The 23771-nt window shown below is 29.8% G+C and overlaps 1 protein-coding gene across 1 annotated transcript; it reads right to left on the bottom strand.

Annotated features, from left to right (window-relative positions):
- Positions 1-12349: 12349 nt before the first annotated feature.
- On the bottom strand, positions 12350-18202 carry LOC124841589 (calcium/calmodulin-regulated receptor-like kinase 1). Its single transcript, XM_088111934.1, has 8 exons — positions 18012-18202; positions 16728-17087; positions 15350-15503; positions 14346-14472; positions 13689-13780; positions 13504-13575; positions 13005-13208; positions 12350-12871 (listed from the first exon to the last, which is right to left on the bottom strand). The coding sequence occupies exons 2-8, from the start codon at positions 17033-17035 to the stop codon at positions 12551-12553; spliced, it is 1278 nt and encodes a 425-aa protein (XP_087968060.1). The 5' UTR covers positions 17036-17087; positions 18012-18202; the 3' UTR covers positions 12350-12550.
- Between the last annotated feature and the right edge of the window lie 5569 nt (positions 18203-23771).

Raw genomic sequence — 23771 nt, 5'->3', positions numbered from 1 at the left:
TCTAACTGCTTTTACAAAATATGGAACAACTTTGAAGTTTTTATAAAATATAGGACAACTTTGAACAAATGTCCTATTCAAAGGACTAAAATAGGTATTACACCTTTTAAAAATTATAAAAAGAATATGTTTCCTTATTTATTTTGGTGTTGGTTTGATCTCTCATATGTTATGACATCCATTTTTAATTTTATTTTTCTTAAAAAAATATAAAAAAATTAAATAAACAATTTCAAAAAAAAAATATTGGGGTGACCACTCGCGTCATGTACACTCATTTTTAAATAATTCAAATAAATACTAAAAATAAATATAAAATTACTAGAAATTAAAAATTTGAAAGAAATTCGTTTAGAAAATAAGAAAAAGAAAGTTTTCTTTTTACATTTTAAAAGGTGGAGATACGAGTGTGATATCCTTCTTATTTTTTTCAAAATGATTAAATAATGTTTTAAATGTATGAGTACTCTGTAACCATTCGGGTTGACATAGTATTTATTATTTTCATTGTTTTCCAGTCATGTCAAAAAATATCAAAATTTTCATTTTAGAGAATAGGTAGGACTAAAGTCAATTTTTGTTGTTCTTTTATGATTAGTTTTCTTTACTATTCTATTATAACACGACTCCAAAATTTCTTTTAAACTTATTCTTTTATTATTTGTTTTCCGTCACAACTTTGGTTGCAACAATAATAAAATATAATCAATTCTCATATAGTAATAAATTTTTTCATTTCATATTACTGAAATACATTTTCACTGTTAATCATTTCTTCCTCTTTCTTTCATCTTAACTTGTAATTTCATCATATATTATCATTCGTTGAATTGAAAATTAAATCAAGATATTACTTCGAATATCAATTAAATTGTTGGATTGGATCTTTAGTATAAGGATATAATATAATTATATTTAAAAATTAAATATTAATTTATATCCCTTTATAACAAAGATTAAAGAAGGCTAGTCAATCTAACAATACTCTTTTTTATTTATATAACATATATTTCCTTTATTTATAACATCTTGTATATAAATAAATCAATGGATTTTATATTTTTGGTTTTTTTAATTTTATCTTTTATATAATTTTTAAAATTAAACTAATTACTTTATCAAGTTTACTCTTTAAATAATCGTTTCTTTAAATTTAATCACTTTTTTTTATTTAATACTTCTTTTAAATTCAACTATTTTTAGTTATCAAACTATCTACAAAATAAATAAAAAATATTTATGATAAATTATAAAAATTATTTATATTTGATTTTATAAGTATAATAACAATAAAATTTAACATTGTAACACCTTGATTTATGAGATGTCACACGTTATTAAAAACCAAAAAAATTCAAAATTTATCATAGTGCAAAAATCTACATAAAAAACCTTTATCCAATTACATTATTTCGAGTATAAAATAATAAATGAAATACTTCAATTATATTTTCTTAACTTGTAAAACAAAATAGCTTTAATTGAATCTCAAGGTTTTTTTCCATCCTCTCTCAAGTTTATCATGCCTCTAGAATATCTGTAATATCATCCGCTTACATATAAAACATTATACGATCATCGTCGATAATTTTATTCACAAACACACAAACATAAACATATATTGGGTAAGCTACGGATAAAACAATCATAACAACAAGATACATACATATTGATTATATCAATCATAATCAAACACACAACAAGATACATACCTTTTGATTATACCAATCATTATCAAACACACAACAAGATACATACCTTCTGTATATATCAACCATAATTAAACACCACATACATAATAATAATAATAATAATATTCCTAATCCTCTAACATAAACAATTCAATTCGATCATCGATCCCCGATCCTTGAACTTCGATCATCGATCCTTGATCTTTAACCCTTGATGTCATCATTAACATCTCACACATAAACCCTTAGTCTATCCACTCATTAGCACCCATGCTAACTATTTACTATAACCATTATAGTAACACCAATATCAACATAACATAACCTGGAGCATCTCAAGTACCATGATCATCATCATAGATACACCACCATCATGACTATCCCAGTCATGAACAACACCATGAGCATCACCATACCATAATACCATAGTGGAAAGAGTCCATCTCATTCCTATACCCTACCTCATCGACTGTAGTAGCTCTTACATCCCACATGTAGCCTCCCCTACAGGACATATGTAGCTTCCCCTACAAATCATCTTCTTCTGATTCACACAAGCTAAAAGGAAGCACCTATCCGCATATAGAACTAGGATTTACAACATACAATAACATTCAATCACAAGACACACTTAGTGGAAGAGAGAATTTACAGAAAGGATTTTATACTGGTTTGAAATAAAAGATCCTACGTCCAGTTGTTAATATTTCTAAAGAAAGATTAACTAAGCATTAAAAATAACCTAGAACTTACAATCACAAGGATAAAAAATATCTCCTTCGACATACAAAGGATAAAAAACACCTCCTTTGACACACAAGACACACTTAGTGAAAGTTCTTGCTCTACCCACATTAGGTTTTTCAAAGCCCATTTTTCACAAAACACGGAGAGTTTCTCTAGCACACAACTTTTAAACCTCTAAGTGAAAAGTTCTTTTGAAATTAGGTTTAGAGAAACTATATATAGACCCTTAATCCTTAATTTGAAAATTAAGTCATAAAACTGAAGAGTCTTTGCACAACTATCATTGATAATAGATTATCATAAATGATAATCGATTATTCCATAAACTATTTCAAAAATTATTTTCTCTCTGTAATAATCGATTATCATAAGTGATAATCTGAAATTAATTGTGATAATCCATTATTACTTATGATAATCAATTATCTTAGAGATTTTTATGAAAAATAAAACTTTCCTAAGTGTTTTGCTGCTTGGGTTCTACCTATTGACTCTTGGTCTACTAATTTTAAATAAAATACACATATTATAAGACTTTAACAACTAAATTCTTATGTCTTGAATGTATCTCTTGAATCGAAGCATTTTTAAATCTTTAACACTTCTTCATCATCCATCATCATCAAAATTCTTTATTGAAATAAGATGTCTATCTTCTTCTTTTTGCTAACAAGTACGAGTACTATAGTCACTATATGAGGCAGACAAACTCAACCTAGCAATCCTATTACTATCAAAATCACTAAACCTATTGGCAGAATTATCAGAGGTAGAAGAGGACGACATCCTAATTACACATGCTAATTAGCTTTATCTCAAATTGACTCTTAAAGATCTTGAACAAGTGGTGGGGAACCCTTTGGTCCCCACCATCCTATTTATAGAAAATGTCTGGTCTCATCACATCCTAATAAACTTTCACAAGTTCAAAAACAAATACATCTTGATTTACGAGGATAACACATTGTGGGATACATTCCCAGGGACATCACGACCCCTTTGTTTGACATCATATCAGCACATATGATCAAATACCAACATCAGACACAAGACCCAATATATCTCGGCCTACTTACCACTATCAATATGGGGAATCGAGTATATCTCAACCTATGGAGCTATTGTACATCATGTTCATAAGATGGGTAAGGGCCATTTGATCTAAAGTTGATGATATCCCTATAAAGAACACTAGTCCTATTTTCAATTATAATCACAAGGGCACAAGACTCTTGTTACACTTTGTTTACTTGAAGCCTGTTTAAGGCCTGATATATCTAGACAAAGCTAACTTGGTAACTCTGGGATATAAGGTCAGGTACATCTTAATCATATATTGACTATCTCGACGAAGCCCATAATGGAAGGCTAGATTCCATAAGGTAGTAATTTGTTCATTCAACGTTATGACAATTACAATAGAGTATTTATTACCATTTACGAAGGGTTTTAAATGTTCCTAAAGGTAACTAATGAGAGTAAGTATATAAAGGACGCCAAGTTTCAAGTAAAGGTAACTTAATCTTTCTACTATCATTAAAGTTATCATATACTTCCTTATTATTGATTTGAACATTAGAGTGCTTGCATGACATCCCAATTTATGAGACAAAGTACATCTTAACTAGCAACCTAGAAATAACACCATACCTTGTAGGAGAAATTGGTTCCATACGAAAACAAACTCAATTGAGTCTCTATATTGTTTAACTAAAGACAATGTGGTTTCTTTCGTGAAATTAGTGTTAACATCATTAATAATGACCACATGTGAGTCCAAACCCTTTTCTCGCTTTCCAACCCTTCTTTGTTGACGATACAATTTTATCAAGATTACCTCGTTCAAAACTAAGATCATAGATTCAAGATATTTGGTTTGTCTACTTTATTTTCAAAGAAGGATAAAGAAGTACACATGAACCTAATTATGGATTTTGGGTTCGTTCCAAAATTCATGGATGACAAGGATGACAACTAACTACAAAAGAGACCATATGGTCTTCATGTAAAAAATACAAAGACTCAATTAATTTAGAAGAAATATATATATAAAAGACAAAAATTATGAATTAAGACTTTTATTGGACTAACATGTAATTATTACTTTTCATTTAAGATAATTTCAATTTAACATAATGAAACACGTTAATTTTATTTCATAAATGTTAAAATTAAAATAAATAAAGAACCAAATATAATTAAACCTTATTTTTAATTTGCTAACAATTGATTTGATGTTATTTAAATACTTCAGTTGAGGGTCAATGATGGAGAAAGATGGATTGACTAATCTTTTTGTATTTTTAAATTATAATTTAAAATAAAAAATAATTTTTTATACTATCTTATTTTTAAAATATAAATATGTAATGATAATTTATGTTATTAATGCTTATAATTTAAAATTTTATTATTAACTATAATAAAATAATTTAGTATATAAAAGTAATCATTATTTTAAGTTATCATCCAGACATTAATTAATTAAAACTTTAAAAAATATATACATTTGGGGAATGGACCTGTTAATTTGTCATTTGTCCTTTGACAGGATGAAATAAGATTTTTAGTTTCAGTTACTTTCCATTAATGAATAATTCTATACTCAAAATGTTATTACATTAAATAGAAACGGAAGGAGTAAAGTTATTTGAATATGAAATGCAACCAAAATGTCAAAAATAACTTATTATTTTATTTATTATATCAATTAAGAAACATATTATACATTAATGTGGGAGAGATGATTTTTCTCTACAGTTACCTGTTTGATCAATTAACCTTTATCAACACATGTAGCCCCATTCCATTAAACAACCTCTTCACGAGCCAAACTCTGATATTATATAAAGAAGCAGCTTCAGAGAAATAGCTACAAAGATAAAGATACTCTAAACTTTGAATTAGCGAGAATTTCAACAATTTGCTTTGCAATGGAGAGAAAAACCCTAGGAATTATGTTCTTTTTCCTCCTCGTCTTAACTGCGGGTAAGTATATATATATATTATGGTATAATTATAAGGTTTAATCATTGGATATATTTTTGGTGATTTATCTTAAATAATAATATTAATATTGTGTTAATGAATCAGATGTATGTGTAAAGAGAGCAGAGGCGGATTGTTATACACCAAGTGCACATTTCAAAGGAGCGTGCTTTCAGAGTGACAACTGCAATTATCAGTGTACGAGAGAAGGTCATCCCGGCGGAGAATGTCAAGGCTTTATCCCTCGCCGCTGCATGTGCATTTGTGATTAACTTAATTCCATCATTAATCATCTTTCATTAATAAATATGTCAGATGAAATACACATATACTTTTCATTTCATATTAATCAAATACATTTTCACTATTAATCATTTCTCCCTCCTTCTCTCATCATAACTCTTAATGCTACAATATCTTTATTTAGAGGTAGAAGAGCACAACATCTAATTACACATGCTAATTAACTTTAGGGTTAAATATGTTTTTGGTCCCTTAACTTTCAGCGAAAATTGAAATTAGTCCCTCTTCAAAAGTTTGGACTAATTTAGTCCTCAAACTTTATAAATATGTGAATTTAGTCCTTTTAACCAAATTTTGTTAACATTATTTGATGTTTCAAACGCATTTATCAGTAAACATTGAAGCAAAAATGTGTCAAACGGTGTAAACAACTCAAATGCTATCATGAAACGCACTTAAAACATCAAATAAACGTAACAAAATTTAGTTAAAATGACTAAATTCACACATTTCTAAAGTTTAGAAACTAAATTAGACCAAAGTTAAATTTAACAAAGTTCAGTTCAACCCCACCTACATACACGTTTTTATCACACTTTTGGTTGGAGCAGTACAAAATCAAATCAAATTAGGATATGTTATTTCGTGAAGCTAACATTTTATTATAATATTTCTAGCAATATTAACCTCCTTGAAACGATTCAAAATTACATCAAATTTGTTTACGACTCCTCGAATGATATAATAAAAAAGTTAATTTTTTTCACATTATGTGTATTAAAGTTAAGTGTTATTATAATAAAATCGCATTGTCATGGATAACACTCATTCTAGCTAATTTACAAGCACTGTTTGTATCCACAAATGTTCATTATCAGCTCCTACATGTTTGACCGAATCATACTCTTCTCCAATATGACTTAATACATACTTTGAAATGAAACCATGTAATCTTTTATAAAAGTTCTTGTTAAATATATAACTCACAACATAAAGACTATTCTAAAATGAGACTTTAATTTCATTATATTACAATGCTATTGTGCAACTTAAAAATCATTTGAATCAAACAAAAGAGCTATTACCATAATTTATTATAAAAACCTACTAAAAACCCTTTAAAAGCAAATGATATTATTTGAAGCCAATTTTGAGTGCAAAAGTTTCTTATCCCTAGAGAAAGTATTAACATCATAAAACATTCATATTAAAACAATTTACATTTGATTAAATGTAAAAAGTTAATGTAATTTTAAAAAATATTTATTTTACCCTATAACAAATTAAATTAAACTACTTTTTTAATAATTTAGTTTTTTAAAAGAAAATAATTATAAAAGTACTCATTTGGACTCAAGAGTCTGAACTCAAGAATCTGGGGACTACAAAAGTATTAACAAACTTTTATTCGTAACAGAAAATTAGGGTCACAGTTTTTTTTTAAATAATACTTGAATGTGTTAACATATCTTTTAGTTTTAAATTTTAATATTTTTAAAGAGATTACATACATTATAATTTGTACGTAGTATAAAATAAAATGATTGTCTAAAATAAATTATACAAATTATATATTTTACATTGTTGATGAATATTTTAACTATAATTTATTGTATCCAAATAATTTTAAAAATATTATATAATAAATATAAAATGTCAAATATGTTCTTTATATATATATATATATATATATATATATATATATATATATATATATATATATATATATATATATATGGTTAAATACTTACTTCGTCCTCATGTTAAGAGGTGAATTTTTGTTTAGTACCGGTTTTAAAAATGAAGATATTGGATCCCTATGTTATGAAAAGTGTATGAATAAAGTCATGTCCGTTAAGTTACAGCAACGGCGTTAAGTCCATGCTGATATGGTCGTACTTTTTCTCTTCTCTCTTCTGCTATCCAACTTTTTCTATTTCTTCGTCAGTTTTTTCTTTGATGATTTGTTGAACTTTTTCTTTTTTTGTGGACTTTATTCATATATTTTTTATAACATAAGGACCTAATGTCTTCATTTTTAAAACCAGATACTAAACAGAAATTCACCTCTTAACATGGGACGAAATAAGCATTTAAACCTATATATATATATAGTTATTTCTTATTATACATAAATAAACAGTTATAAAATTATTTAATGATAAAAAAATCAATGAATAAAAGTTACCCATTATTTGTAAGTATGATGGGTAATGCATGTTTGATTACGTTTGAAAATGCATTATATTTTAAATTACACATTTTATCATTCAACTTTTACAATTTTATTATAATACTTAGCATAGCATATCATAATTTTGAGGAAAACTGTTCTCTTTTTTTTATATTTCCTCATCACAAAACAAGTGGGTTAATCTCTATTTGAGGAAGAGCTAGTGAAGTGAAAATCTTTTTACCAATTAAAACTTGGTTATGCTGATATTCCTTTATCATAATTTAAAGTCTTTTTGGGGGGAACGTTTTGCAATGATGTTTAACTAAATATGAGTTCACTTGTATTTAAAAGCGCGATGTTGAGATATGTATTTTGAATTAAACATGATGGTATGCAATAATGATATATATGATAATAATATTTGAATATTGAGATATATAATGCTAATATATGAATGATGATGATATATGATATAAGATGATACGTGTGATTATAACTATGTTTTGTTTACGTTAATTCCTTTTACATTTTTTTTATGTAAATTGTGATGATCATATTATTTTTTTTTTTAATTGTAAGTAAGGATGTCAAAGTAAGCAAATTTTGGCTTACACATATTAAAAATTATCAGTTCAACCTGTTCACTTTTTAATGAATATGATATTTTCTAACATGACTCAATTTACCATAAATTAGTAGATTAATGGATTAACTCATTTATGAATATTTTATTTTTATAATTTATTTTATATTATTGCAATAGATTGACTCGATTTATTTTTTATAAAAGTTAACCTAATTATGCATATATTATTATAAAGATAATGGTAGAAAATTATCGTAATATTTTAAAATTATTTAATAACATTCTAGTATTGAAAAGAAAAAGAAATTATAAATCTATACAATTAGAAGTAATAAATGGCTATAATTAAAAACTTATAAAACAATGTAAAAAAGTTTAATAAAAGATTGTTGTTGGTGGATTATGGATAAACCCACTTTCAAACAAATTCAAACTCGTTTAACATATGGATTAAGTGAATTGATTCAATTCAACTCACATTTAGAAAAAACCAAATTTTACCAACTAAATCCAACTTAAATTTGTAATGAACCGAGTTGATTCACATGTCCAAAACTCAGTTTTGATATCCCTGGTTGCAAGTAGAAGTAGAAATAGATAGGTTTTATGATGAATTACTAATTGTAGTATATGAATTAAATGTCCAAGCATCTATCATGATAGTAAATATTGCACGATACAATAGGATTTGCAACTCTCGTGATAGAATCGTTGGAAAACTTATTTAATCCAACCATATACTTTTAAATTTGTTATTAATTATATCTTAACATGTTTATGTCTTATATTTTACATTTTTTAAATGCTTGTGAATTTTATGAATCACAACTCAAAATATAAGTTCTCCGATACCTGATTTGTATTGCGTTTCAACTACCACGATATCTACTCATTTTGGGACTTTGAGTCCTGATGTTTAATAAATATGTGATTACTACCATTTATATGTATATTAATAGACAATAGTTGTTACGTCTCATTAATTCAGTACTGAGTCACCTAGCTGCTTACATCAATGCACTCACGTCACTCACTCGGTGCATTAAAAATCCACTTAGTAATCCATGCATCAAAAGCCACGTGTGATAGTAGAAGGTTCTGAAGTCAGTATTGGGAGTACAGGTGTCGGCAGGGGAATGTTCGTCCGTTTGGACGTGGATGAAAACAAAAGTAATTTCTGGAAAACCATCCCACTTTTCCTGCACGCACTTTCTTCTTCCCAAAACTCAGATTTCAACTTTATCCTCCTTCTCTCTAGAACCTTTCATCTTCTCTCTTCTGCAAACTTATCATTTCCTACTCCGATCAACATTCAGGCACCGTGGAAGCATTCACGGAGTTGTAAGCTACGTTTTGAACCGAACGGTTTTGGATTCTGAAACGGGTAAGTTTCACGTTCTCAACTGTTAGTTCTTATCAACATGCAAACCTATCTATGGATTGCATGCACCTCATCTAAACCAATCTTGGTTTTCTGTAATTTTAGCCTGAAGAGTTTGATTGAGCATTAAGGGTAGAAGCGATTTTTACTGGATACTGAATTTTCTGTTTGAAGAGCGAACGCTCGTCTTAAAGGTAAGGGAAGCTTATTAAGTTTAATTCATGTAATTTAATGTGATGTATGAATGTACTGGGAATTACATGTTTTGTACTGTATGAGCGTTCTGTAAATCTGTATGCAGTATGATGTTTGATATTTGATTTTTGGAGTATATGAGTATGATCCGAATTGATGTATGGAAATGATGAAGTATTCTATGGTTTGATTAAATTGAAAGTGAGCTGTATGATGAGATGATGCATGAAAAAGTATGGATTTTGTCCTATAATATGAGTAATTTGATGTATGAAAGTTTATACTGAAAAATGTGTGTACTGTAAATTGAATTGGAATATGAAATTCTATGAAAATGAACGTTCGTTATCGATACGGTCATTGACCGTTCGGTATTCTCAGTAAATTCTTGAAATAGCTGAACCCTTTCATTTGGAAAGGATTATCCTTGCGGACGAACGCCCTCCTATATATAGTATTACGTTTGAGCGTTCGGCCAGACGTAAACATCTTGAGTGTTGTATGAGAATTTGAGAAGCCTGAAAATACCCCTTTGAACTCTTAGTCAAATTATTAAAACATAAACGTTAAGTATCTCACCTTATATAAATCCCAATTTCTATGATTTTGGATCAGTGAATAGTCTCGACCTAAAAGCGTACGTCCTAAGTGGCGCTCGGTCTTAGACCGAACGCTCGTCCTAAAAGTATAAATGATAAGTAGCGCTCGGTCCTATACCGAATGCTCATCCCTTCCGTAATTATCAACGAGCTGTAATAACGTTCGTCCTGAATTGAAATAGCGTTCGTCCATCAATTTTAAATAGCGTTCGTCCAATAGATCTAGTAACGTTCGTCCAAGACTTCAGTGACGTTCGTCCAAAAACTTCATTAAATGTCTATTTTCGCGCTCGGTCATTGACTGGCAAACGGTTTTCCCTAAGTTAACTGTTCTCGGTACAAATCTCCATTTGTCTGGTGGTGTTACATTCATTTGAATTCGGCCTAGAGCCTTTATACTTAACTTATTCTAAGTATTATTCGGGTCGTACTAGAGTCAGTTCATTTAACTGATTCAAAGGAGTCTTTCTCGGTCTCGCTCTCGACGTTCGTCCTCGTTATGAAGGGGAGTGAACGTTCGTCTTTTTATGCAAGTGAAATAAAGAATGAAAATGTATATAAGAGGAGAAATTAAGATGTGCGAACACTATGAGAACTAAAATTATGATTGTTGATTTTGAACGAGCGTTCCAGGGAGGAACGACTCTTGAATGGAAATTGAGATTTTTAAGTATGAACGTGGTAAGCTTAGATGGTGGTTCATCCTGATATTCCGTGAGTGCTCGTTCTCAAGTAGAGAGGAGTAGGTCATGCGTGGGAATGGCAGGAGGTCTAGTCCATAACTGTAACTTGGACAGAATAGACTAACCTCAGGTGGTGACTGATGAGCATTCCAGTTAACTCACCTGTGTGCATGAACGCCTTAGCTACACAGGATTCATACAGCCCGGACGGTCGGTCTAGTATCAGGATTTGGAATGAATTAATGAATGAAATGATGTATGTAATGTGATTTATTTGACGTGTATTTAATATGTTATGAACTGTATGTTACTCGAATTAAATGCAATAAGCTTACCCTTGCGTTTTTCCATTGTGTTGTCTGTATATGTGGATCCGTCTTGTCCTTGCAATGATCATCCATGTGGATGTGAGCAGAGGGAGAGGCTTCTCTGGAGCAAGCGCTTGAAGAAGAATTTATGGCGGAAGAGAATCTGGTAGAGGTTGAAGTGAAGGCCGAACAGTAGGATGTTCGGTGGGATGTTAGTATAGTTAGATTAGCGGGCCGTTTTAGAACGAGCACCCCTTTTGATGTAGTTGTGTAGATTGGATGTTCGGTATTTGTTTTGTACACCGTTCGTCCTTATTACTTAGTGAACTCTCATAAGTTGGCTTGTGTATATGTAAGGCCGTTCGGCCACTTGAGAACCCTGCCTCTTTTTATTATAAGACTGTTTTGTTATATTAATATATGTGAATATTATATTATATAGTTGCTGATTGTATAATTTTGGGATGTCACAATAGTTTTCTTAAATGTTCTAGTAAAATTTACAAAATTTAAATCTCAATGCTAAAATTTACAAAATTAAAATCTCAATGTTAAAATTTACAAAGTTTAAAATTCAATGTTAAAATTCATAAAATTGAAAGCTCAATGGTAACATTTTTGAAAGTACAATAGTTCACTCATCACATCTTTAGTCATTTGACATCTAATTGACGAATATGCAAAAGATGTATAATTTTGAAATTCATATGATAAAATTCAGGCAATAAGTGGAAAAATGTAGTGGTAAATTATGAAAATACGCTGATAGGTAAAATATAATGCAGATATTTACCATCCAAACTTCAAAGGCATTTGCAGATTTACCAAAGATTCATTGGTTATGCAATTATCTACAAAATTCCAGTATGGTAAAAAGGTTGGATTGTTAACTGATTAAACAAAATAGAAAGCAGGTATTTACACATCCAAAAGCAGTAGCTGACTCACAAAGATCATCGGCTATGCAATCTTCCCAATATATCTGTACTCGCAGTTGATGTAAAGTCCTTAGTTTCAATCTGGTCCACTTCAATACACACATCCTTTAATGCAGCAGCAGATGATGTTCGGCCAAGATTTTTACCATTCCTCTTACAAAGCTGAGATAATGCTTGAACAATTTCACACATCGTTGGTCGGCTTTGGGAGACTTCACTAACACATATGAATGCAAGTGAAGCCATGTCGTTAAGATTATCCACATCATATTTTCCATTTAATTGCCCGTCCACAATTTCTTCCCATCCAACCTTACCCCCACCTTCCATGGCTGCCTAATGATAACCGTCAAGAAATACTGTGTCAATCTTAAGTATTTAATTGTATATTTTCAAATGTATCAAGACACATGCATGCAGCACAGAACCAGCACACAAAAAGAAACACACAAATAGATACTGTTCTTACTAGTTTTACATATTCCATGAGCCCAAGCTGCGGATTCCTGCCAGTTATGAGCTCAAACAGTAGCACACCAAAGCTATAAACATCACTTTTCTTAGTGAAGGTTCTTGTAGACAAATACTCAGGATCAAGATATCCGAAAGTTCCACGGATATTTGATGTGCGAGGTATGATCATCTCAGGTCTGGAAAGCCCAAAGTCAGTGACCTAAACATATATAAAAGAAGAAAGGCTTCGAGCTTCAATATGGACAGAAGCAAGTAAAGGGATATGATGAGAAGAAAAATTGCAGCAGAATCTTAACAAAAATAAGATATCATTTTCAGGAAAGCTTATGGCAGCATCATTTTGATGATATAGAAAAGAAAAATTTATGAAATGCAATGCATAAATGGAAGAATAATAACAAGAGAAAAATGGCACCGAAACTAATAATGCCCCATGAAAGTTTTAAAGTATCACCAATATCTTAATTTGTGGGAACTAAAAGTGCAAAGATCACCTTGGCCTTCATAAACTGATCCAACAGTATGTTGCAAGATTTGATGTCACGGTGCACAACAGGTGGAGAAGCCTGCAACAAGTTCGATTATAAATAAGAAGAAAACAAAAGGAAACTTATTCCATTCCATGTTCTCCATGCGTAAGTTGACCGATTTAATTAGTTGATTTGAGTATTATATATACCCCACAATGTAGATATTCCAGTCCCCTTGCAACATCTAGTGCTATACCAAGCCTCAAATCCCAATTCATTGGCTCACGACCTTTTCCGAAATCTGCAACCCACAAGGGTAAGTTAACGGAGAACAAAGAAGAGTACAAGTAAAAATTCTTCTAAGCTCCGGAAGAAAATATGAAATTTTGTTTCCTAGAATTATCTTTTGCAGTATGATAGGTAGTCTGTGTCAAAGTTGATGGAAAGAAGCCCAATATATAACCAGATTAATTTGATATCCTCATATATGTGGTGATAATTTTGTCAGTAAAATACCAGTGGTTTAAAGCTATAACGAGGAAATAAAAGAACCGCAACATGAACAGTAAAGCATGCATACTATATAACCATGGACTGGACGACAACCAACAAAGTAAATATAAAAGTTCAGTCAGAGGATAATCAAATGTTTTATTTTTCAAAAGGCAACTCAGAGTTTCAAAAATTATTGAATTAGAAGTTTATTGATATATATCATTGATACAAGATATGTCAATACAGAAACATTTTATTGAGGACAAATAATGAAGTCATTAGACACTGAGAACATCTACTCCGTTTGGGACTGTACAAACAAATTTCACCTACTAGTATAATTGACAAGAAAAAATGGATCTCTTTCTAACCATACAAATGGGAAGCAAGGCTGCCATTGCTCATGTAAGTGTAAAGAAGCATATGTTTTCCTTTGTCTGCCACATATCCCACCAAATCCACAAGGTTTCTGTGATGTAATCTTCCAAGTAATAAAACCTGCTAACGTGAAAGGAAGGATTATTAAGCTGTCTTAGTCTTACCATCCAAAATCATCAGTCAAAATGTAAAATGTCTGGAAAAAGAAAAATAGGAGTAAAGAACAGTTGGATTGTAGCTTGTTGTAAATTAAAGGTAGTTACCAGTAAAGTAACTGAATGACAGTTAGCTCTAACTGTTAATGCCACCAAAAAATAAAGTAGAAGAACTAGTACAAGACATAGGGGAAAATGAAGATTTAGTATAATTACATCCTAAGAAATGCCTTCCAAATTATCCAGAGAAGTTTTAAGTGAAAGTTATAGATATCAATCCTGTAAAATTTTAAGAAATTGTAGTATGCACAGATTCTTTATCCTTCCTCACATATTGAAGTAAACTTTCCAGAAAGAGAAATGATATTTTGACGCACACAAATTTTCTATATTCATTTAATAATACCCTTTGTTACTTTTTACTTTTTACTTTTTCTTTTCTTCTAAAAATACAAAAATTTACTTTTTATGATTATTTTATCCGTGTAATGTGTCAAATGAATGTAAATGTATGTCATTTTATAATTACTTTTCTAAAAATATCAATTAGTTTGGTAAAGTGGTATTCTGCGGTATATATAATATATGGATAATGAGTGCAAGGTTAATAATGTAAGATTTTTTTACCCGTGAGGTCTTTTACCCAACTTAACTTTTTATGTAACGCAATTTCCCAATATATTTTTTAAGGTAAAGACTCAGTAGAATTCACAATGCAGAGAAACCTACTGGGAAGCAATATCCTATTGGGAGCCTAATTCAATACAAAATTCCTCACTCAATACAAAAGCAAAAGGCAATTTATACTGACACATCAATAGAAAGCTAAGTATACCATTTACCTCAGTTAAAAATTCCTGCTCTCCTTGTCTTGAATTAGTACCTAAGACTTTAACTGCAACTGTCCCACCTGTAGCCATCTGCGCTTTATAAACAGGACCAAAGGCTCCGTTGCCAATGATGGTGGTGAAATTAGAAGTATCCCTTTGTATATCTCTGCAAAAGGTGTCACAAGGATAAAAAAAAACTTAAAACATGAAGAAATACACAGCACAAAGGCAACAACTAAAAGGAAAATAGAGAGATGATTACCTACTTCAGTTACTAAGCTACTAAGAAATATGTTATACAAACACCCCACAGAACACCGTGGAACCAACATCCTGAATATGGAATTAGATATTTATAGGTGGTCTCACAAGAACTCAATAACAATAGCATAATAGTCCCAAAGAACTTGACTAAGATAGGTTTTGATACTATCTTAGTAAGTAGGTTTATATCTATTTCAACTTAACAAAATCAACTTATAAGATAAGGATTGCACTCCACTTATGTATTATAATTCAACTTTATTCCTAATCGAATACAATCCAAGCTGAATTATATATTTCCTTATCAGTAATGTTGCATATTTTAATCTTCTTCTATTTCAGGTTATACTTTCTCTCTTCTGTGAGAGAAATTTCATTGCATTCTTGCTGTTTATAATATCTAGACAATTTTATTATGCTAATGGTTTTAAAAGAAGATTCCCCAACTCGTCCTACCACAATGTCTGAGGGTTTTTGAGACTGCAGTTGCAAACGGTTAAGTATGATGAAAATATGCATCTTGTAAACTCTCATATCTCCTAGAATAAGAAAAGGAGTGGGTGTTGGTGACTATATAATGGACTCTAAGTCTAAGTTGTTTCTCATCTCAAGTCTAAGACACTTTGAGCTACTTTTTTGGCTTTTCTTATACTTTTGTAGTAGAGTGTTGTGAGTTGTAGTTAAAACTTTTTTGCTTTGGAGAGTGAGTATACTTGGGGTCAAAGGATTGAGAGTTGTAGACAATGGCCGCGGTTTTTTCTTTGTATTTGGAATTTCCACATTATATTGTTTTTGGTTTTTCCCAACATGAAGTATAAACTGTAGTTACCAACAATTCTCTGCCATATTAAAGATTTCAATGACAATATAGCTGCAGCTTAAAACCTTCATTCAACCCGACATTTTTATTTTTTTTCCCCTCACATTGGTTTGCCAGATATTACTCATTTGTGAGTTATCACACACAATTGTTGGACGTATTTGCTTTCAAAAGTGAAAGCAGAAGGACACATATCCACAAGAAATATTATTTTTGCACAAACATCTCCTCTCAAGATAATTAATGATTAGTAGGGTTTAAAAAGCTAAGAGATCAAAGTAGGAAACAATATAAAGATTATCGTACTTGTAAGAATACTTGGGAATTCCGCATGCCGACATTGCACTGCTTCTCCTAAGATTTTCCAACCATAAAGTCATGTTACTCCACTCAGATGTTCTAGGTGACTCCTCACCCTCTGATGATGTTGAGTTAGAACCATACCCTTTGACATTAACAGGAATGGTCACTGCTCTGTGAGAAATGCTCTTATCAACCTCTGCGGGCTTCTTCCTTCTCCTTACGAGGCAGTGTACTATGGATAATGTCAAACCAATCCCAACCACAAAGCCTATACAAATTCCTATTATGAAAATGAAGGTAGGTCTGTTCATCTCATTTAAACTGAGAATATATTATTTCTACTTCAGTGTCTGCCCCTTGTACCTGAAAATCACAAATACAAAACTGTTGAGAGCCAACAACTATCATATCTGTCATTAGATAACATAAGGAAAACCAACATATACATAATTCTGTATCAACAGGTATTGCTTACATAATCAGCTCTGTGAGTAGCATTTCTAGAATAGTTATTTCAAGCTGAACAGATTCATTTATTTAAAGTTTAGAAAAACTGTGCACGACTGATTACCAAGAACAGGTTCTCGTGCATAAGCCGCTTTTCTTTGTAAGTTTTCACCATATGAAATATGGCTAGGAAAGCACAATCCCCATAGTAGATTAAGACATTTCTTATTTCTCTGCCGGTAAATCACAAAAAGAGACTTTTTATTTTTATTTCATTTGAAATCAAATCAACATATTTCCCATTTCCTACTTCCTCGACTGCTTTAAATCACACAAGATACTGCAAATGATAAATTCACTTTAAGAAAGAGGAAGCTGAGAGAGACACCCCACAACGCTTTAGACTTTCCCTAGGGATAATTTCAAAAACCTCAAGCTTGCAGTAAATGAATGACTCGTGTCATCATTCATTCCACTCAACTTGCTTAAAATTTAAAAGCCTAAGCAATCACCACACACTGGTGAAATGAACAATCAGTGAATCACAATCTCATTACATAAGAATAAAAAATGGCATAAACTTACTAAAAGCAAGTTGAGCTCAAAAGAATATAACACAACTATCAGTCAGTCTTACGCTCAAAAGAATATAAAACAACCATTAGTCAGTCTTACACGTGACTCATCCAATAGGAGTAAACAAAACAAAGACAAAAGTATACACATCTAAATCTCTAAAAATAAAAAATTACAATAAAATAAAGTATAAGAAAATGAAAATGCAAGTATGGATGAACATGTAAATCTTTTCATAGTGAAAGAAAATGAGGGTTTTCTTACAGAGGGATGAAGAGAATATTGTTGTGCATGTGAATAAAAAGACAGAGGGCAAAGATAGTGGTAGAGCTACAGAGTGAGGAAGACCTTCAACAGTAGCAAGTAGAGTAAAGAAGAAGCAAGGTCATGAATGTAAGTGAAAGTGAAATTCCGAAAACCGTGAGAGAGAAGAATGGAAATTGTGCAATGATGAGAAAAATGCAGATTTTAAGCATGGGAGAGGGCATCAAGTACGCTGTGTTAAGGAGCCAAAAGAAAACATGAAAAGACAGATCCATAATTCCATTTTTTTTTTTTTGGTAAGTAAAAAGTTACACTTTTCTTAAAAGATTATATTCTTTTAATTTTAAATATATACTTGTTTTTTTTCCTATCTGTATCAAAAAATATTCTTTTTTATAATAAGCGACACATATGTATCTTATATGTTTAATATGATGAAATACGTTTTTTATTTTATTTAAAAATAATATATTTTTTTTATTTTAAATAAAAAACTTTCAAAAATTAAAGTTTTGAAACGTAAAAATTTAAAAAGTTTTTTTAAAGTAAAAAATTGAATTAATTAATTATAATAATCTTCTTTCATCTCCTATGTCTTCTTAAATGAAGTTTAGTGGAAAGTAAGGTTTCTATAATTGAAAGACCCGTACAAATATCATATCAGATCACCCTTTTTTTTATTACTTTAAATAAAGTATCTTATTTTAAATAGAGTATCATCACATTCCTTATTTATTAAAACTACTAAATGTTAAACAAAAAGTTTATGAAAATTAAAGTTTTAAAATATAAAAATTAGAAAATTGTAAACAAAATATATACATTAATTATAAGAAGATTTTGTTATTTTTCCTAATATTTCTTAAATGTCATTAGGTTATCAGACCATGAACACAGATTCAAAATTCAGAATAATAAATTAAAACATTCAACCTTTTAATAAAATTCTTCATTTTTATATTGTAAACATTTAATGTTTTATTTTCGTTTAAATTTAAATCAATATAATATTTTAAATAAAAGAAGTAATATGAATGATATTTTACTAAAATATATGGGAGGTAACTATAATTTAAAAAATATAAAAAATATAAATATTTATTTAAAAGATATAGAGAAAATGAATGTAAATATTTTTATATATAAGTATAGTTATTATTACTATTATTATTATAATTTTAATATTTCCATGAAACATAATATTGCGAAAAGCCTCATAAATAAATATTTTACATTATTAATTAATTTCCTTTAAGAAATTATTTTTGTTTTCTAAGAATATTATTCCACAATAGAAGTTTAAAAATATTTTTTTACACAATTGATATTTAAACAATATTATAAAGTAAATATTAATAAATCGTAATTATCTTTCCTTACTTATAAAATGTTATATTTTAAAATTAAAAAATTTTAAATGTATGTATTTGAATACTTTTATGCATTTTTAAACTATTAAAATAATTATTATGTTGATTAAAGTGATTTTAAATATTTTTATTTTATCAATAAAATGATCTTCTATATGAGACAATTAATTTTAACTTGATCATTTTTTATTGAAACTAATTTTAATAATTTTAAAGTTTTAATTTATTTTTTTTTAGTTTATCTTTAAATCAGTTTTAACTATAAAAAAATGGGGTAAGTAAGGAGGTATACATTGTTACAAGAGAAAACTAACATTCTTTTTTCGCCATATATTACACTACTATACAAATAGCAATTTAGATTTAATTAGCAATGAAATTTTTACGCCAAATTATATAAAAACCTGTTTTAGGCAAGGTAAACTTATTTATTAATATTTGTTTGGTAGAGCATATTCATTAATATGTTATCATTCCAAACAAACAAAATACATGTTATCATATTTTTTTTTAATAATTAAAGTAATACATAGTCTTTTTTCTTCGTCCTAAATTAATTTTGTTATATATTTAATTATTTTTAGTTTATTTCATATAAATTTTTAATAATTTTAAAAAAAAAATACGGTAAATTTATTATGAAAACGTTAATTTAATTTACACTTTTATTAAAACCTACCAAACAATTGAATACCGATTTAATAGTATTCAAGAATAATTAAAGACTAGTTATGCATCTACCAAATGGATCGGAAAATGTTTAATACGAATTAACTTAGACTATTTATCGCTGTTTGCTTTAATTTTTGAGAGAGCATTTTCAAAAATAAATAAATAAATAAACAAGTAAAAGAGATAAACATAGACGAAGTGAAAAATAACTTCATCTTGAGAATTTGAGTCTAGTACATACTTATTTTCCTCTAAAAACACATAAATGGGAATGGTGGTAGTAAGCTACTAGGCTTACGGATAACTTGTGAACTTACTTGGAAAAAAATTTAATATTAAAAATTAAAAATCATAAAGCCAATATTGTTAGGTATGAATTACTTATTTTGGTTAGTCTGATTTTAACAATTCTGTTAGTATTTCTAATTATAATAAATAATATTAAGTTTTGATGGAGTAATAGAATAAAAGACAATTTAACATAATGTATTATTAAACTACACAAAAGATTATTTAACAGCTTATTGATTATATGGCCGACATGAACGGATTGACGGGATAACCAGAATGACTAGACGATCAGGATGGACAAGCAAACGAGATGATCGAGATGGATGGCTAACCGGGATGGTCGAGCTGACAAGGATGGATGAAATGGATCAAGCTGACTAAATGATCAGGATGGGTCAGTCTGACTAGATGGCAAGATGGATGCATTGGTTAATCTGGCCAGACTAGCCTAGATGGTCGGGATAGGTGGGATGGCCTGACTAACGGGATGGCCAAGCTGTCAAGTTGGTTGGGATGGACGAGTTGATGGGATGGGTTGGATGAATGAGATTGAAAGGATTACCGAGATGGATGAGATTGTTAGGATGATTGAGATAGATAAGATGGTGTGATGGTTGGGCTGACGAGAATGGTCGGGATGGACAAATTGGATGGGATGAATCAGGCTTATTGGATGATCAGGATGAACGGGTTGACAAGATTGTTTAGATAAAAAAAACTAACAAGATGGTCGGATTGCTAGTGTGGGCATGCTAGCTAAGATGGCTAAGATGGACAAGCTAACAAGATGACTGAGATGGATGGATTGACCAGTCTAGCCCGCCAGGCCTAGTCATTTTTGTCATCCCTGCTTAAAAAAAAGAAGAAAAGTATATACATATACATCAATCAAGAGACTAGTATATACTCAAAATAGTTGTTATAAAAAAAAGTTAAATAATCGTCAGTATTTATGTCTTGGGTGTTGCTCCCTCCACCACCCCAAGTACTTCTACACCTCCCCACTATTTTCTTTTATTCCAAAAATACTCTACATCTCTCCATTATTTTCTTTTATTTCAAAAATACCCTACACCTCCCCACTATCCTCAACAATTTTTCTCTTTCTCTCTCTGCATTAATGGAGCATTATCTTTCTCTTTCTCTCTTTACATTAATGGAGCATTTATATGGTTTAGATTTAAACTTGTGATATATTGCAAAATATAAAATTGAGAGGAAACTTCAATATTAGTGTTTCTACCACTTCCATTTTATAAACTTAAAGGTTAGATGCAAATACAAAATAATAAACATAATAATATTAATAGTAAATAATATATTATTATTATTATTATTATTATATACTAACTTTATAATGACGAAAGAACTAAATAAATACCAAATCTTTAACAAATAACTTTTCTTTTATATTTTAAGTATTTAATAATATTTTTATATTATTTATCTAATAAATTAAATACTTAATTCAAGTTATTTGAGTCAAACATGTCGGTAAGTTAAAACATAATATAATGTTAAAAATTATAGATATTAAATGTAAAAAAAACACACACATATATAAATATTTTTCTAAAAATTTAGACAAATTTTTACCATTTATTAAGTGATTTGAAGAAAAAAAATATATTGAACAGTGAAAATAAGATTGAATCAAGCTTATTTAAGGGAAAGTGTAAATAAAATTTTACAATATATCACAAGTTTAAATCTGAACCTTGTGAATGCTCCATTAATGTAGAGAGAGAAAGAGAATGATTATTGAATATAGTGGGGAGGTGTAGGGTAATTTTGGAATAAAAGAAAATAGTGAGGAGGTGTAGAGTATTTTTGAAATAAAAGAAAATAGTGGGGAGGTGCGGGAGCACTTTGGGTAGTGGAAGGAGCAACACACTTTGGGTAGTGGAAGGAGCAACACTCTTATGTCTTTAGTGGTTAAAAAACTATGCATTACTACAAAACATAGTATGACACCATAATTCAAATATTATATAATTTCTAATCTATATTTTTAATTTTTAATTCACATGTATTTATAATTTCTTAATTAATTTTATAAATTAATAAAACTATTTTTTATAATGATAAATAAAAAACAAAAAATTATAACTCTACACACACAACATATTACCCAACTTAATTTCATAGACAGTTCAAGATAAAAATATAGATTTGTTCACAATTACAATATAAAAATTAAGAAAAGTATAAAGTATTAATAGTTATGATTTTACATCTAAATATCCATAAATAAATAAATAAACACGGTTAAATGTATTGCATTAAATTCAACTCTATAATATACTTCTTTTCAAACTTAAAAAAGACACATCATATGTTATTATTTGTTTTTAGGCTTAATACCTCTTTTGGTCCCTCGAAAAAGAAAGAATGTTCAAATTCGTCCTACCTTTTTTAAAAAGTTAAAAAGGTCCAAACTTATGAAAAAAAATGTTCAAGTTAATCCTTTTTAGTTACGGCGTCAAATTTTCCTCTTAGAGTTGCTTGACACATCAGCTTCATCTTGCACCTCTTAGAGCCACAAACGCCACCGTCAATATCTAAGACCACTACTAAGGCTACTAGCGCATCGAAACCAAAAAACACCATCATCTTCTCCGCCATACCTTCGAAAAAACTCAAAAACAAAACTCAAATTTTGTCTTATGATCTTATTTTGCTCAATAACATTAGGAAATATATAAAAAGGCAGCAAAATTTTGGGCTGAATTACGAGTAGAATTGTTGTCAGACAGTGCCTTCCTAAATGATAAACCTAATTCTAGTCAACTATGGCACTTATACTGGGCAAGCCATCAGGTATTGAAGTTTATGTGGCAGATTAAATCTGTATTTGGATTCTCGTGTTTGTTAACTAATACTCATTGACTATTTTTTATGTTCATTTTCCTTGTAATGTTGTAGCGTTTCTTTAGGCACCTAGGAGAAGAACCCTAAGATTTGTGCTTTTCTTGGAATCGGTGAACGTTTCCTCTAGGGTTTGTTATTGAGGCGCGGAGAATGTCGATGGACCTGCAATTGAAATCGAGTTGTAGTGGATGTAGATCAACAATGGATCTCCACGGAAGCAATCACATGGCCGAGAATCCCTCCAAATGCGTCGATTGTGGTGTCACCCTTACTCACCTGATTCGAGTGCGTTTTGTTTCTGGACCTCGAGAATTGCTGCTTAAATTTGTGGAAGAAAATTACCCTTTGCTAAAAAAACCTGAACTTCTCCCAGGTTTTAGACTTTTTTTTTCTAGATGATTCTCGTTTATTTATATACTGTAATAGGAGAAGATGGAATGAAAGAACTCCAAAAGAAGAGGCACTCTGCAACTCTTGGTGTTTCAGTAAAAGGCAGGGTCAGAAAAGTAGTCAAGTGGCAACCTCCACCAATATCCTCCTTCGAAACTACGGAGAT

Source organism: Vigna umbellata, chromosome 1 (genome assembly GCF_029865625.1).
Source record: "Vigna umbellata cultivar VRB3 chromosome 1, Vumbellata_1.0, whole genome shotgun sequence".
In the NCBI taxonomy this organism is placed as follows: Eukaryota; Viridiplantae; Streptophyta; class Magnoliopsida; order Fabales; family Fabaceae; genus Vigna; species Vigna umbellata.
This window is presented reverse-complemented; position numbering and strand designations above follow the sequence as displayed.